The following is a 16,813-nucleotide window of genomic DNA, read 5'->3' as shown; positions in this document are numbered from 1 at the left end:
AATGACTCTGGTATTTGAAAATTAAGTGAGCTCTTGAATATATACCCTTGTTGATCTACTGTACTTGGTGTTTAGCATTCCTCAACCAGAGACTAAATTCTTGCAGCCATTTCACAAGTGATGCTGGCGTCCATACCAGAAATATCTTCAATCATCTTTTCTAAACCCAGCGGACTTGGGTGTTCTGCTCTGACGGAGCCTGGGAGTGCTAGAGGAAGTGCTCCACTGGGGCCCAGCAGGTGGATTATAAATGCCTTTAAGGCAGCAGAAGAAAAAATAAAGATTGAATTGACGCCAGAAATGTTTAATGTCTCCGTTTTTGTGCTGAATTAACATAAAAGCCAAGAGTCAGGACCATAAATTCCATGTCTGCAAATCTCTAATTTGAGATTAAAATCCAGTTTTTTTGAAGTACATATGGTGGCAGATAGTACATTGAATGAGCCACAAGACCTCACATAACTGGCCCAGATGCTATCTCCTGCTGTTTGTCCTATAATCAGAGTGTGGTGGCCTCCTGGCTCCCTGGCTCAGTGGCCTAAGACGAGTCACAGCAGGTTGGCTCTCCAGCTGTGCCTCTGGGGAAGGGCAGAAACATAGCAGTCTCCAGCCCTCAGCATACCAGCTGCTGAGCCTCATTCTTCAGTAAAGGAGGACCGTGGTGGAAAGTGAGCAGGTCCTACCGAGGGTGGCCTCTTATAAAGGCTGTGTTTATTCACTCCACTCCATCAGGGGACCTTCCTTGTTGGAAGAACAGTCACTTAGAGGTAACAGACATGGGTTCAAGTTCTCTCTGCCCACTAACTAGCCAGGAAATCTTGGGCAAGTCACTCCGCTTCCCTGAGCTTTAGTTTCCACTTCTGAGAAAGGAACGTGGTACACACCTCATATCTCTCTCCCAGGATTGCTGTGAGGCTCATGAGAAAACGTCTGTGAAAGTGTTTTGTGACTGTGAGACGTTCTCAGAGTTTCGGGTGTTATCTCCCTTCGTAAGAGTTATTGTAAACTTGAGGCTCATGGCCCCTCCCCGTGCACTGTCCATCTGCCCAGTGCCCTCCAGATGCATGGGTCATGTCCTGGGCCCCTCCCATTGCTGCCACTGCCTGTATCTGTCTTCCTGTCAGCTCAAAGATTCAGTGTCACACCATGCCAGGGCAGTGGGCACATCCCTGTGAGCCCATGGCCATTCCCGCTGTTTTCACGTGTCGGGGCTCTGGGTGGGTATGCGTGTATGTCCTTTGTAGGCAGCAGAGAAGTGCCCCCATCCCAGTCGTGGAGCTCCCAGGGACATTTCGGGAGGCAGCAAGGACACAGGTGCCCCAACATCTGGCAAGTGGTTGCTGCCCTGGGGGTGCCTGCTGGCAGCCGGCTTCCTGGGCACCCAGGGAGACCTGTGGTCATGAGATGGCTCGTCTGTGTCCAGAGTGGGGTGATGTGCATTTCCTCTCGTGCAGATCCCGTAGCGGCCCTGGACCTCGGGCAGCAGCTCCAGCTCAAAGTGCAGCGCATGCACGACATTGAAACAGAGAACCAGAAACTTAGGGAAACACTCGAAGAATACAACAAGGAATTTGCTGAAGTGAAAAATCAAGGTCAGTGGAAGATGCGTCCTTTGCTTGGCCTTTTTCTTTTCTTTCTTTCTTTCCTTTTTTTTTTTTAATTGCCTTCCCCATGCTGTTGGGACTAGCTCTAATTGTAATATACGTCATAAAGTCAGGGTGGGGTAAGAACCTGAATCGTTAAAGAGAGATAATAACAATGCTTAGCTATTGAGAAGTAAAACTTCTCCTCTGCACAGCAACTACTGTGGTTTTATTGCCCTCCAACGGGACCGATCAGGATTCCTTTAAAATTCTTCCTGTATCATCATGTGATAGGATCTGCCTTTTAAAAGACTGATGCGTTGCCTGCAGGCGACACCTGTCAGAGAGCCAGCTTATGATCAAAGGGTCACATACAGTAAGTCATTTAATAATTGCTGCCGATACATTAAGGCTTTAGACGCATCGGCAAGTCTGCCTGCTTAAGCACGACTGTTTCCTTGTCAGCGTCACCTATTCATTACGAATTTAATGAAAGAAAACCACCTCTTGGTGTGGTTGCCCAGCAGTCAACAAGACAGGGAGGGCAAAGGTTGCCTGGCTTTTCCTGTCAGGGAAGGACAAAGAAATCGCTCCTGCACCTAAAATCCAGATGTATTCGGAATCCGGGAACCTGGTGGCTTCCTTGCCTTGAAGAAAAAGCACAGCCCCATCTGACAGCAGCTGCAGGGTTTGCAGGCGACTCCAATTAGAAATGCGGCCTGTTTGTTTCTGTTTGGGGTTTGGGCAAGGAAGGAGCTAGAAAGGAAAGGCAAAGCGTTGGGGTGACCTCCTCCGAACGGCCTTCTATTTAATGTGCCCCAAGGCCTGGATAAAGAATTAACTGATGAAGATTTTGAAAAGTGTCCTTGAGCTCTGAGACCATTGAAGACAGACTTGCGAGGAGGGATTGTGCGTGGCAAGGATCGGGAAGAGACTGTGATGAGAAGCTGGAAGGGACAGGCCTGGGCAGTACAGGCAGCAACCCTGAGGGCGCCTTTCCTCAGGGGACCAGAAAGGGGGCGCAGCTGAGACCCCCATCTCCATCTGGTGCCACAGGGAGCGGTGAGTCATTGGAACAGCTTTGTCCTGCTTGAAAGTGAGGTGTTGGATTTACTAGGCTGGGATCCGGGTGAGAGCAGGTGCTGCCTTCTCCTCAGCAGGAGTTGTGTCTTGTCAGAACCACCCAAGTGCTCAGGCGAAAGGTAACCTGTAAGTACGTACATCTGGTTTCTTTGCAGCGCTACCAAAAAAGAATGAGCTTTGTTTTTTCCCTCCCAGTGACCTCTGGCAGATCCACTCTTGGTGTTGTCTTTGTTTTGATTTTGTTTTGCTGGAGGACGGTGCAGGTGCTGGTCTTCATTTCCCCACCTTACCAGGTTGGTGCCTCCGTGGCCAGCTGCCCCACAGCGAACCATTAACTGAGTGTGAGATGGTCTCCTCCCCAAAGGCCTCATCTGATAAGCATTTATAAATGAAATAGTATGTTATAGTGTCCAAAACTTAAGGAAAATGCTCCAGGGGCAGACAGACCTGGTTTGAGACCCTTCGTTGTCACTACTTAGCTGTGCGCCCCTTGAGCAAGTGATCACACTTTGTTATAAGCCTCATTTCATGGGGGGAAGGGAAGATTCTCATCCTCACTGTGCTCGGTTGTTGTAGGCTTAAATGAGATGCAGGTGAGGCATTTAGTGCTATTCCTGACACTCTGTAAAAATCATCTGCTCTTACCTGGCCCTGTTGTTTTTTCCAGAAATTTCTCCCCCATTTCTTTATTTCTTTATATGTTAACAGATTTTTCCAACCACCAGAAAAATGTCAATTTCCTCTCTTTTTCTTTCCAATGTAAAAATTATTTCAATTTGAAGTGTTGGGGTGCACATCACTTCTTTTAATCATCACGGCTGTATTGTAGATTGATAAAAAGTTAGAGCAAGAAAGAAATTTATTTATTATGGGCTATAATCCCCCCCACCCCATTTAAAGATGAGTACATTGAGGCCCCAAGCACAGCTAATTAGAGCAGAGAACGTCAGTGTCCTTCCCGGTCTTCCTGTTCACCTGCTCACATGTAGGGGACCCTTCTGGGCACACCCAGGAGAGTGTCCTGGACCCAGGCCTGGGTGCAGGAGAAGGTCCAGTGTCAGAGGATCCAGGACAAGTCAGCCCCTGCCTAGGCTCGCCGGTCAGTGAGCAGCTCCCCCCCACCCCCACCCCAGGGTGGGGGAATGGCAAAAAGACCTCATCAGACAGAGGGGGAGCTCCCAGAGTCCCCTAAACTCCCCTGGAAGGAGCGTAATGTGTCATACTGAGAAACCCCATTGGAATGAGCACTGGGGTCCAGGGGTGTACAGATGTTTCCAACCCATTGTTAGAGGCAGAAATGCTGTAGGTTTACACCGTCACAGAGGCCATTGACTTAAAAGAATGCACAAGCATTTTCAGAGGTGCCCTGTCTTGGTGTCCACTTTGGATGTGTTCCACCCAGCTTTGGCCCTGGCAGTATGGCGTGACAGTAATGTGCATCCTAACCTTTATGCTCACATGGCATTTCTCTCAGGCCCAAAACAACCAAGCCAAAAGACAGAAAGCCCCCCGTTCTTTCAAATGCCTTGCCGGGGTCATTAGTTTTAATTCCCTCTCTCTCCCTCAAAGGAGAACCTTCTGGGTTCCACTTAATAAAAAAGGCCAGTTTCTTCTCTTAACCAAAGAGCCTTTAGCTTTTATCCACTAAGCCACGGGCTACTAAATGCCCAGTTGATGTCCTGCTGCCTTGCCCAGAGCACCTGTGCAGCTCAGAGAGTAAAGGTGGACATGAGTTACAACCTGAAGGAACAAGGGCCACCAGTCGAGGCTCTCACTTGGGCAAAGACCTGGCAGGTGGCGTTGTCGCATGAGCTGGAGCCCCATTGTCACAGCCCTATGTGGGCCTCACCCTGGCCAGCCAACTCTAAGCCCCTTCATTCATCTGTGCCTCAGCCATTTCCTGAGCACCCACCTGTGCCAGGTGCTGGTACCACAAAGAACCTCGGCTTTGCCTTGTAAGGGATGGACCACGCACAGCTGGTGCAGTTCCCCAAGAGCTCCGCTCTCCTTGGAGCTGGGACAAGCTCTCTCTGACAGCAACCATCCAGCACGCAGGGCAGTGTGGGGGTACCTGTGGGAGGGTGCATAAGAGTGGTCTTGTCCTGGAGCCACCCATAGTTCTGAGTGAGGACCCTGCCCTGTTCATTAAATCTGCTTTGGGGCAACTAAAGTGACTGCTGTAAACGTGCCATCACTGGCAATGTGGCCTGGGCTTTCCACGGACTGCCTGCCCCCCAAGGGGCCATGTATCCTGAGCTTGGGTGCTGCAGGGTTCCTTCATTGCACAGGCCCGCTGCCCACACCCTTGGCCGTCACACTCTGCCAAGCGCAACCCTCCCCCTCCCCCAAGGCTGTGTGTTTCTACCCTGCACATGCAGCCTTAGTCCGCCAGACTCTGGCTTGGGCGACTCAGCACCCAAGCTGCAGGGTGGGTCCCTTCCAGCCAAGGAGACGCATGCTGTACCCACTTAGCACAGTCCCGTGCTTCATCACTGTGACATGCACACAGCCAGGGAGGCCCAGACCTGACTCCGGCTAAGACGGCGTCTTCCAAAACATGCACACAATTATGAACTGTTTTCTTTGTAAGAAAGTACTTAAACCCACACTAAAACTTTATTAATTTCCCTCAGTAGAAGCCTAATTTAAGACTCATCAATAAGATAATGTTATATTTTACCATTGATCTCCCCTTTTTTTTAAGTTGTATTAGAGAAGCCATAGCTCTTCTTCCCAGCAAAATCCATTGATCCGCCTCAACCTAAACGTTTAAAGTTCAATTTAACATTTAGGGAGTAAAAGGTCTCCGAAGGGACTCGTAACCATTGATTTTGTGTCAGAGTTGAAGAGCTAAAGTTTAAAACACACCGATCCTACTCGGTTACAATAGCCTGTATATATAGCCACACAGAACTGCGCTTCTCTTACTGTAGTTTTTTTTCTTTCTGCAGAGGTTACGATAAAAGCACTTAAAGAGAAAATCCGAGAATATGAACAGACGCTGAAGAACCAAGCCGAGACCATAGCTCTCGAAAAGGAACAAAAGTTACAAAATGATTTTGCAGAAAAGGAGAGGTGAGCATGTTTGGGGGTTTGTATGTACTGACATGGTGTTTTACCCCTAAATGTCACATAACAAGACAGTGTTAAAAGTGGACCTATGAAATATGCCCAGGTTGTAAGCCAAAGTCCTAGGGGCTCTAAGCAAAATGTTTGAAAAATGAAGGTGTCTCTTATCTATAAGGTGTGAGATTACCACGAGTGGAATGTGTCGGTCTTCCCCACTGTGTCAGTCAGTGGGCTAGAGTGTGTCTGTCGGGGCCATGCAGGTCATGAGGTGGGTGTGGCGGCACGTGGCAATTGTACATCTTTTCATTACCTCACAGAGCTTCATGTATCAAGGAGCTGACATCAGTAAATTATGTTCATGAACCATTCAACGGCGGTGACTTTTCGATCCCTGATGGCCCACTTCATCCAAAACTTTTCTACAAATAATGAGTTAGTTTTTCACTAGCGTGATGATTTAATGAAAGTTAGATTTCTTGTAAAAACTGGAAGGACCGTTGAACTTACCGATTCAAATGGCATATACATCGGGATTTTTAGAACTCTGGTGAAATTAAAATTTATATTTTAGCTCTGTCATGAAGAAATGTGTTGTGTGCATTAACAAGAGGCACCAAAGGCGTGGTTTGTAGCAAGAGACCAGGCCTGATGTTGTTTCCAGTTGACTTCAAGTGCAGCTGTTTGCACTTCTCTGTAAGGCGGGCTCCATGAAGGCCTCGGGTCTCACTGAGGCACCTCTGCAGCACTGTTAAGCTGGCTTCATTTAGGAAAGAATGTCCACCCCCCCAGTGCCCATGCTGCATCTGCTAGGCCCACTCGGAACGTGGTCTCACTGAGTCCAGGACAACGCTGCAGAGAGGCTATCTCATTTTACAGATGGAGAAACTGGCCTCAGGTTAGGGACCTGCCTGTTCCCTCCCACCTAGTCAGCCTGAGGTGGACTGGGGCTGGACCCACCACTGCATCCTTGGCCTCCCTGTGCTCAGACGTGGCCTCCCCAAAGTCCTCATTGCAGGAGCAAGGCCAAGCCTGACTGCACAGGGCCGTCACACCCACGCTGCTGGGAGAGCGGGACTGGGCACAGCCTCCAGAAAAGAGTAAGCCGCACAGAGTCAGAGGCCCAGAGTGAGCAGACTCTTGACCCTAGAGACATGGGACTGTTCTAAATATGCCTCCTAGGAAAGCACCTTATGACCAAAGAGATTGCTCACCATGTTATTGATAATGGTGGGTGGGGGACATAAGCCATTGAAATGCCCTGCCAGTGAGAAATGGGTCAGTAAAAGATGGGTAAATGGAACATTATGCAGCCACTAAAATAATAGTTATGTAGAATTCGCAGTAACACCAGAAAAGCATCCAGCATAATATAAAGTGAAAATGCATGATACAAAATTATGTACAATGTGATTATATCTACGTAGAGCAAACTCGTGCATTGCAAAAGTATGGAAATAAACTCATATGGGAATATTCTAAAGTTTTCAAATTAGGTAAAAGGATTTATATTAAAAGATGTGAATAGGTGAAGAGATTAAGAAGTACAAATTATAGTTACAAAGTAGTCACGGGGATGTAAAGTACAGTGTAGGGAATATAATCAATAATATTGTAAAAGCTATGTGTAGTGTCAGGTAGTACTAGATTAAACTAACCATTATGCTGTACACCTGAAACTAATATAAAATAATATTGAATTGCAACTGTAATTGATAATAAATAAATAAATGAAATACTGTGATGTAAAATTTGTTTAAATCTTTAAGAACCAAAAAATAAATAAATAAATTGATTTTATAGATGTCCTTAAAAAAGAAAAAGATGTGAATAACTGACCACTGGGAGTGGAGGACAAAACTAGATCTTTACCTCATTCTTTACATGAAAACAATTGAAATGGATCTTGGATCTAAATATTAATGATTAACTCATGTACATTGTGGAAGAAAACTTGGGCAAATAGTTTGTTTTTAGTAATTTTAGAGTGAGGAATATCCGTAAGCATAAAAGGAAAGTTATCTAAATATGACTACATAAAATTGAAAATAGATTTTTAAAAACAAATACCAATAAACAACATTTCTTTTTTTTTTAAATTGGGGAATTGGGGGATGGGAACAGCGCTGGGGAATTGGGGAAGGTGAACAGACAAGTTTCTGTCCTTTTGTCCTTCAGTCTAGTTGTGGAGGACATTGCTTCACTTGCCCAAGTTGGCACCATCATTGCGCTCTTCCCAGGCAAGGCAGATGAGTCGCCGGCTTCTGGACGGCCACTCACAATGGCTGCTGGCCACTCACGCTGGCTGCTGGCTACACACGGTAAGCCCATGGCAACCCACTGCCACAGGGGCTGCAGCCTACGCCGTCGCCGGCGACTCATGGCAGCCCAGCTCCAGGTTGAGCTGTTGTTCAGCATCTTAGCTGTAGAGGACAGTGTCACTGGCCCTCATATGTGGGATCCGAACCGGGGCCCTCTGGCGTCCCAAGCCAGCTCTTAACCAACGCACCACTCGGCCGGCCCAATAAACATTTTTAAGGCATCAGAGACTGGGAAGAAGTATCAGCACCACATAAGAAAAGGGGCTAATTTTTTTTTATATAAAAGAGCTCTTACAAATTAATAAGAAAAAATCACCAATAAAAAAAATGGGCAAAGGCAATAAGCTGACAGTTCATACAAAGAGAATGCTCAGCTTTCTCAGCAGTAAAATTAAGTTTAACTTTATCCAGCATTGACACAGGAAAACAGACTCTGACGTATTGTTGAAGGGAGTTTCAATTCATGAGGTTTTTTTTGTTGGGAAGTTTCTCAATATCTATCAAAACAAATAAAATTGCACACACCTTTTGACCATTGTTATCCAACAGATTCATTCTTAGAATTATGCAACAAATCTATGTAATAATCATTGCAGAATTCTTTGTAGAAAGAAATAATAAACAATCTAAATGTTTATAGAGGCTTGGCTAAGTCAATTATTTAATAAGAATGAAGAAGAGGGCTGGCCGAGTGGCTCAGTTGGCTAAGAGTTGGCTTAAGAGCGCACGCTCTGAGCAACAGGGCCGCCAGTTCGATTCCCACATGAGCCAGTGACGCTGCGCCCAAGCTGAGCTGTCGCTGAGCTGCCAACAGGTGGCAGGATGGCTCAGCTGGTGTAACAACAAGACTGCCTGTTCGGTGGTGAGCTACGCCCACCCACAACTATGACTGAACTCGGCACCTTGAACTGAGCTGCCGCCCGGATGGCTCAGTGGATAGAGCGTGCACTCTTAGCAACAAAGCTGCTGGTTCTACTCCTGCATGGGATGGTGGCTACGCCCACCCGCAACTAAGATGGAACACAGCACCTAGAGTTTAGAGGCTACGAGCTGCCAACGGGAAGCCAGATGGCGACTGGTGCCCTCCACAACGAAGATTGAAAAACAACAACTTGGTCGGTCCCCTTCCCCAATTCCCCAGCACTGTTCCCCTCCCCCAATTCCCCAATAAAATCTTTAAAAAAAAGAATGAAGAGCTATATGTGCTGGAGTAGAACATTTCTAAAGTATGGAGATGAATGAAAAAGCAGGCTTCAGAATACCATGTGTGCTTCCATCCCTTTTGTCCTAAAGGAAGGGGAGAGCAGTGTATTTTACACTATAGTGTATTACATATGAGTTTATACTACATTGTAGTATATATTACATGTGAGTGCATATTATGCTACAGTGTATTGCATGAGTTTACTTACACTATAGTATATTACATGAATGTATATTACACTGTGGTATATTACATGAGTTTACATTATACTACTGTATATTACTTATGTTACACATAGTATATTACATATTACTTTATATTTCAGTACATGTAGAAATATTTTAGAAGGCTATGAAAAACTCTGTCTGAGGAAGAAATGGAACCAAGGAAGGGAAATGACATTTTTACCTTCCATGCTCTTATAATATTTGCGGTGTTTTTTTTTTAAGTCAGCATATATTAGTTTTATAATTGAATATGGAAGTGTAGTCCTTTTCCATAGGTGATGGAAATTTGGGTGATTTTTTTTTAACTGTTATTCCTACTTTTCTGTATTCCTAGGTTTATTATTATGAGAGCATGTGTTATATTCATGTGATGTAAAAATAATAAACTTATTTTTAGAGAATTTTCTACAGATTAGGAGGAAGGAATGCTATTTATTGACCAGGGAATTCATTTGGAGATCATGGGAAGTAAAAATATGTGGAGTGTAGTTTAAAACACTCAGAATTTCCCCCATTAGGTATTACGGTTGCATTCGCATTCCATTATAACAGAAATGGCACATCTGTCACATCTATTTAGTACATCCTTTATTCCGACAAATTCCTTCAGCGTGTCAGCAAAATGTAAATGTATCATTCTTCTTGGCTAACTTCAGAAAACAATGAGTGCATGATGATGATCTTTTCTTTTTTTATATCTGGCATTTCCACAACAAGTTACATTTAAGATAACCTTCTACATCAATTACCACCCGTCACTTCGCATGATGTACCATGTGGGGACAAAGTTGGGGTGTGCAGGATCAGTGGGGGGTCTCCACAGTGCTCGTGGGTGACGAGTGGTACCTGATCGCGTGCCTGTCACTGGCTGTGTATTCCAGGGAAGACAGCTGATTGTCGTAGCTCCAAAGCACAAGCTGTTTACATTGGTAAACAAGATGACCAATTTGACTTGATTCTCTTCCTTTTCAGAAAGCTGCAAGAGACACAGATGTCTACCACCTCAAAGCTGGAAGAAGCGGAACATAAAGTTCAGACTCTGCAAACAGGTGTGATATTCTTCATGCTAGTCAAGTTGATGCAGGGAAGACTGAAAGGGGGGGAGTTTGGTCGATCTCCAGGTCCCCCCAGGTTCCCTGTGATACTTGTTGGCCTGCCCGTGGTAAGCTTGGAGCAGGGGAGGGAGCCCCCGGCTTCTCTACCTGGACTCCTATTAGTCACCCACGTGAGTTGTTAATGTTGATGTGAGAGGATCTGAATTACATTTTCATCCCTCCTACAAGCCATCCTTCCTTCCTGCTTTTTTTCCACAAACACCTAAATCACCAACTATCAAGAATTGACATTTGGAACAATATTAGGGGGGAAAAAACCTTATTTCTACCCTAAGTAAAGTGAAGGAGAACAGTAATAACAGACCTTTAAAATTTAAAAGACGCCAAAAAGGCTATGCTAAATTTTTTATCATCGTTTTTTCTTTTTGTCCTGAAAAGGAAACTACTATATATTTAATTTAAACGTGGGGAAAAAATACTAGAAGACATAATCCAAGTTAAAACACAAATGACAGGAGTATGAGAAGATAATCACCACAAATTTAACAGACAAATGAATAATACTCCTACAAATCAGTAAATGAATAATACTCCTACAAATCAATACAAACAGATCAACAGTCCAGTAGAATGGACTAAGGAAGTGAACGGGCAGTTTACAGAAGAAATGCGCATGGCTGACACACACATGTAAAAATGTTAACAATTTTTAACAGTCAGGGAGATGTTAATTAAATCAGTGAGAGATTGTTTTGCCTATCAGACTGTCAGAAAACTTTTAAATTCGTAATATCCAGTATTGGTGAGAGTATAGGAAAATAGTCCCACTCGTAGTATTAATGGGAATGCGATTTGCCCCTTGGGAGGCCAGCTGGGTGGTATCAATCTGGATTTGGGATGCCTAGCTCCTTACCCCAGCCCCTCCACCTCTGGGTACCCTGCAGCGCCTGGCATGTGGCAGGCAGGCTCCTCTGTACCAGAGCTAATTGTTGCTGATATGCCTGTCTCCTGACATGGAGAGATTTCCATGCCATTTTGCTTAGGGGAAAGGCACGTTTCAAAGAACATTTGTGTCATCCTACTTATGGGGGATGGAAAATATATACATATATGTGCAGTTATGTATGGAAATATTTTGTAAGTATAATTTTTTTTTTTTTTTAAGCTGAGCCATCCTGCCACCTGTTGGCAGCTCAGCGGCTGCTCAGCTCAGACCGGGCATCGAACCACTGTTGCTCAGAGCTCAAACTCTTGAGCGAGCTCCTAACCAACTGAGCCACTCGGCCAGCCCAGTAATAAAATATATTTAAAAGGAAATTTACACAGTATTAAAATGGTTATCTCTGAGGAGATGCTTGGGACGCGATGAGGTGGAAGGGAAAGCGATTTTCTGTTCCATTCCATGTACTTGTGTCATCTTTAACTCTTTGGAAATGAAAATAGGTGGCTTGTATACTGTTTCTTTTTAAATTTAATATAAACCATTAGTATCTTATATTATGATTCTATGTCTTCTGCCTTTCAGCCCTGGAAAAAACTCGAACAGAATTATTTGACCTGAAAACCAAATATGATGAAGAAATTACTGCCAAGTAAGTCTCTGCCTGGCTTTTTTCGTCTGCATGTGTTTGGTCAGGTCTCACCTGATGTTGCTAACCCTTAAAAGATTTTCCCTGCTTTGCTCTCGCTAAGTGGTATGAGGTTTGGTAGGTGATTGGCTTCTGAGCTGCTATAAGGAATACACTGTCATTCCCAGAGTTCCTTGTGTTGTCAGTTTAATACCCGAGGATTGTTCTGTGAAACTTTTCTCACTTAATGTTTGTGAAGCCTGGTCAACACTGTGCCTTTTCCTAAAAAAGCTTGGAAAAGAGTCAGCTTATAGAAGATGGATATGTGTACGTGGGCATTTTGTGGAAGTTGGTCTCTACAAATCACATTACCTTTTACATACCTATGCCCGATTCCCTCCATCCCCGTACAGGTGTATTTGTCTACATCACACCTTACAACACTGGGCATCCCTGTGCAGACACATCCACATAGCAGTATGCATATTTGGGCAGGTATAGCACACAAGGCTCTCGTGAGAAGGAAATCGGTGATCTGCTACAGGGTTGCTTCTTGCCAGCCCACCCTCCATGCAGAATACCAGAAAAGAAGAAATAATGTTGTCATAAGAAAGGTGAAGCAACAGAAATTGTTCCTAGCCATGACCTCCTCTACTGAAGTCCAGACAGGCAAGGCTAGGCTAGAGTTTGAACTGCCTTTTCCTGTCTGGAAGCCTCCTCCCATCTCCTGCAGAAACCCACATGCCCCCAACTGTGTCTCAGGCTGCCTCAGTGGGCCTTCGTAAGTGTGGGGTGAGGAGGTGCCTCTAAATAGCGCCACCCTCTTCTCAGGGGTCTGTTCTGTGTGGGGTGCTGCTACTCATCGTCCCTCTATCTCATCATATTCACCCTTGGCCTTTGGGGTGCTATTGGGCCAGCTGCTCTCAGGGCACATGACCTTTGTTCTGGGTTGTTTAGTAGCTGGAGACCTTGAGAGCCCAGCTCCCAGGACTGGTAGTCAGACCGATTTTGATCATGAGCACAGAACTTCTGCACAAAGACTAAAATACCCTGGTCAGTCTCAGCAACTCTCGCTGACCTTTTGGTGTGTCTAATTCCTGTGGAAACCACCAGATCATTTTACCCTCTTCTCTCTGTGGGTCGAAATGTGACTGTCTGTGGTACAGAATGAACTGATTTAAGTGACTTTGGTACTGATATATTGGATTATTTCACTAGCTCTCATTAATTTATATTTATTAAACTGCACCTCTTTCCAAAAGGCATAGGTACATCTTATGTATCTATAACGAAGGTTTGCTTTATTGTGCACTTAAAAAAATGCTTTTGTGCAACCAGCCTCTAAGCCAATGTTTTTCTTTTTTCTTTTTTTTTTTAATTAAAATATATTGGGGTGACAACGGTCAACAAAACTACATAGGTTTCAAGTGTACAATTCTATAATACATCATCTGTATATTATGTGTTCACCACCCAGAGTCGGTTCTCCTTTTATCATCATATATTTGATCCCTTTTACCTTCATCTACCTTCCTATCCCCGCTTTACCCTCTGGTAATCACTAAACTATTGTCTATATCTATGAGTTTTTGTTTGTTTCTTTGTCTTGTTCCTTTGTTGCCTTCAGTTTTATATCCCACATATCAGTGAAATCATACGGTTCTCTACTTTTTCTGTCTGACTTATTTCGCTTAGCGTAATAGTCTCAAGATCCATCCATGTTATCACAAATGGCAATATTTCATCTTTTCTTATGGCTGAGTACCGTATTTTGTCATGTATAATGCACACCCATGTTTTGGGCCCAAACTTTCAGGGAAAAAAATCTTTCATTTTAATTTTTCAAGCGATTTTCCAATTTTTGTAAAAACATCAGCTATATTCTAACTCCTACCAAAAGTGTATGAAGAGAAATGTCGCGTTGTTCACCCTATGGTAATAAAGCCAGCATCAACTGTCCTATCAAGTCAGAGTCACTTACTCTGTGGACAACAGTACGTCGCTCCTTGTTTCATTTTGTTGAATCATTGGCCGAAATTACTTTCATTGCAAATTCATTGTAAGTTCAACAAAACTGATTATCATATTCCAATATATTATTTTGCATACGGATATTGTTATTGCTTTCTAGAGTTACACTTGTTTTTTTTAAAGATTTTTATTAGGGAATTAGGGGAGGGGAACAGACAAGTTGCTGTCCTTATGTTCTTCAGTCTAGTTGTGGAGGACGTTGCTTCACTGGCCCATGTTGGTATTATTATTGCGCTTTTCCCGGGTGAGGCAGATCGCTCGCCAGCCATTGGACGGCGGCTCATGGCAGCTCACACTGGCTGCCGGCTGCTCACAGTAGCTCACAGCAGCCCACTGCAGCTACCCTGCAGCCTACGCCGTTGCTGGGGACTCAACATGAGCCCAACTCCAAGTTGAGTTGTTGTTCACCATCTTAGCTGTAGAGGGCACAGCGTCACTGGCCCTAATGTGGGATCCAAACCGGGGCCCTGCTGCTCAGAGCTGGCATCCCAAGCCAACTCTTAACCAGCGTGACACTCGGCCAGCCCTAGAGTTACACTTTTAACTCATGAGCATAAATAAGGGAATTAAAAACATTTCTATAGATACGGAATTAGTACTACCCATGTAAAATGTGCATCCTTATTTTTCCCATACAAATTTGGGCAAAAAAGTGCACATATACAAGGCAAAATATGGCAGTTTTCCATTGTGTGTGTACCTTACATCTTTATTCAGTTATCTGTTGAAGGACTCTTTGGTTGTTTCTCTGTCTTGGCCTTCGTACATAGTGCTGCAATGAACATCGGTGTACATTATCTTTATGGATAAATGTTTTCAGATTTTTGGGGTATATATCCAGGAGAGGGATTGCTGGGTCATATGGTAATTCTATTCTTAATTTTTTTTTTTTAAGATTTTATTGGGGAATTGGGGGAGGGGAACAGACAAGTTGCTGTCCTTATGTTCTTCAGTCTAATTGTGAAGTACATCACTTCACTGACCCATGTTGGTATTATCATTGCGCTCTTCCCGGGTGAGGCAGTCGCTCGCCGCCATTGAACGGCAGCTCACGAAAGCTCATGCCGGCTGCTGGCCAGCCCCACTGCAGCCTACACTGTTGCTGTTGGTTCACGGCAGCCCAGCTCCAGGTCGGGCCGTTGTTCACCATCTTAGCTGTAGAGGGCGCAGCGTCACTGGTCCTCAGTTGGGATCCGAACCGGGTCCTGATGCTCAGAGCTGGCGTCCCAAACCAACTCTTAACCAATGCGCCACTCGGCCGGCTTTATTCTTAATTTTTTGAGGAATCCCCACACTGCCTTCCATAGTGGCTGCACCAATCTGTATTCCCACCAACAGTGTATGAGGGTTCCTTTTTCTCCATAGCCTTTCCAACACTTGTTATTATTTGTCTTGTTGATGGCCATTCTAACAGGTGTGAGGTGGTATTTCATCGTGGTTTTGATTTGCATTTTCCAAATAGCTAGTGAAGTTGAGCATTTTTTCATATATCTGTTGGCCATTTGTATGCCTTGCTGGGAGAAGTTTCTGTTCATGTTCTCTGCCCATTTTTTAATTGGATTGTTTGTCTTTTTGTTGTTGCCAGTGTTTTTCAAACTGTTGGTCACAATCTTGAAATCAGTTTAGTGAATGGCAACCAGCTAGTTGGGTAATAAAATAAAATATAAAACAAAATAATAGAATCGAACAGAAAATGTCATGGCTTGTGGTACATAGTAAAGTTAGGTTTTGTTTTGTGACACTTTGGTCTTAATTATGTATATAAATCTAAAAATATAAACATACAGTTCACTGGGTCACAATGTAAAATATAGGTCTTCTGTGGATCTCAATCAAAACCCACTTTGAAAGCCACTGTTCTGAGAGTGTTAAAAAGTTCAACTTCTAGATGCTGGTGTCTCCTGCTGTGCTCTCCCCATGCACGCTGGGGAGGTCCTGTCAGCCACAGATCTGCACGTGGACGTGCACTTACTTGGGGAAAAGAAGTTGCCTGATGACATAAAGTGTCTACTGAAACTGTTGAGAATTGACAGAAAAAAGAAAAACAAAATGCCACTTGTCACATAGTGGCTAAATACTGTCCCTGGTCTAGACTGATCATTTTTTATTTTGTTTTTGGGCTTCTAAAATGCTGCACGGGAAATTTATGGCCATCTGATTGGTTTATTTTAGGGGTTGAGGAAGCAACAGAGAACAGCCATCTAGTAAAACTTAAATTTCCCCCCACTCACAGGTTTTCATCCTCTCTAGATAGGGAACGTGGTGGCCGGAAGTCACAGGGAGACAGAACAGAAAAGGAAGGGACAGCTTGTCCCCACCCTCTTCTGGCCTTGCTATAGGCCAGGCTGATGCTGGGGGATGATTCACTTCTCTCACCCAGAACCAGAAAATTGAATCAAAAAGTATAGGGGTTGATTGCTGTATTGTAAAAATGCTTTGCCTCAGGACTGGTTATTGTCACAAACTGCTGACTGGGGCATGGGTGTTCCTGGGGTGTGTCTCCTCCTGTGATAATAGCAGGAAGTTCTCTTTTCTTCTCCAATAATGAGTGGGGAGGCAGGGTGTGGTGTGCACGTGAGCATGTGGAGAGGACAAGCCTGCCAGTTACCTGATGGGCATGACTCAGAGATAACAGGTCCGCTCATTAATCCTGCAGACATCCTTGGGAGGTCTCC

General features: G+C 44.4%; 1 protein-coding gene across 8 annotated transcripts in view; it reads left to right on the top strand.

Annotated features, from left to right (window-relative positions):
* CUX1 (cut like homeobox 1) overlaps positions 1-16,813 on the top strand; it is a 376,257-nt gene that overhangs the window by 219,715 nt on the left and 139,729 nt on the right. For all 8 annotated transcript variants that reach the window (XM_019646871.1, XM_019646870.1, XM_019646872.1 and 5 more), the window contains exons 5-8: positions 1,455-1,592; positions 5,618-5,741; positions 10,457-10,533; positions 12,065-12,131. In XM_019646871.1, the coding sequence (XP_019502416.1) occupies positions 1,455-1,592; positions 5,618-5,741; positions 10,457-10,533; positions 12,065-12,131 (406 nt within the window). The remainder of the gene's footprint in view (positions 1-1,454; positions 1,593-5,617; positions 5,742-10,456; positions 10,534-12,064; positions 12,132-16,813) is intronic.

Source organism: Hipposideros armiger, unplaced genomic scaffold (assembly GCF_001890085.2).
Source record: "Hipposideros armiger isolate ML-2016 unplaced genomic scaffold, ASM189008v1 scaffold_107, whole genome shotgun sequence".
In the NCBI taxonomy this organism is placed as follows: Eukaryota; Metazoa; Chordata; class Mammalia; order Chiroptera; family Hipposideridae; genus Hipposideros; species Hipposideros armiger.
The sequence above is the reverse complement of the archived record's forward strand: the minus strand, read 5'-3'. Positions and strand labels throughout refer to the sequence as shown.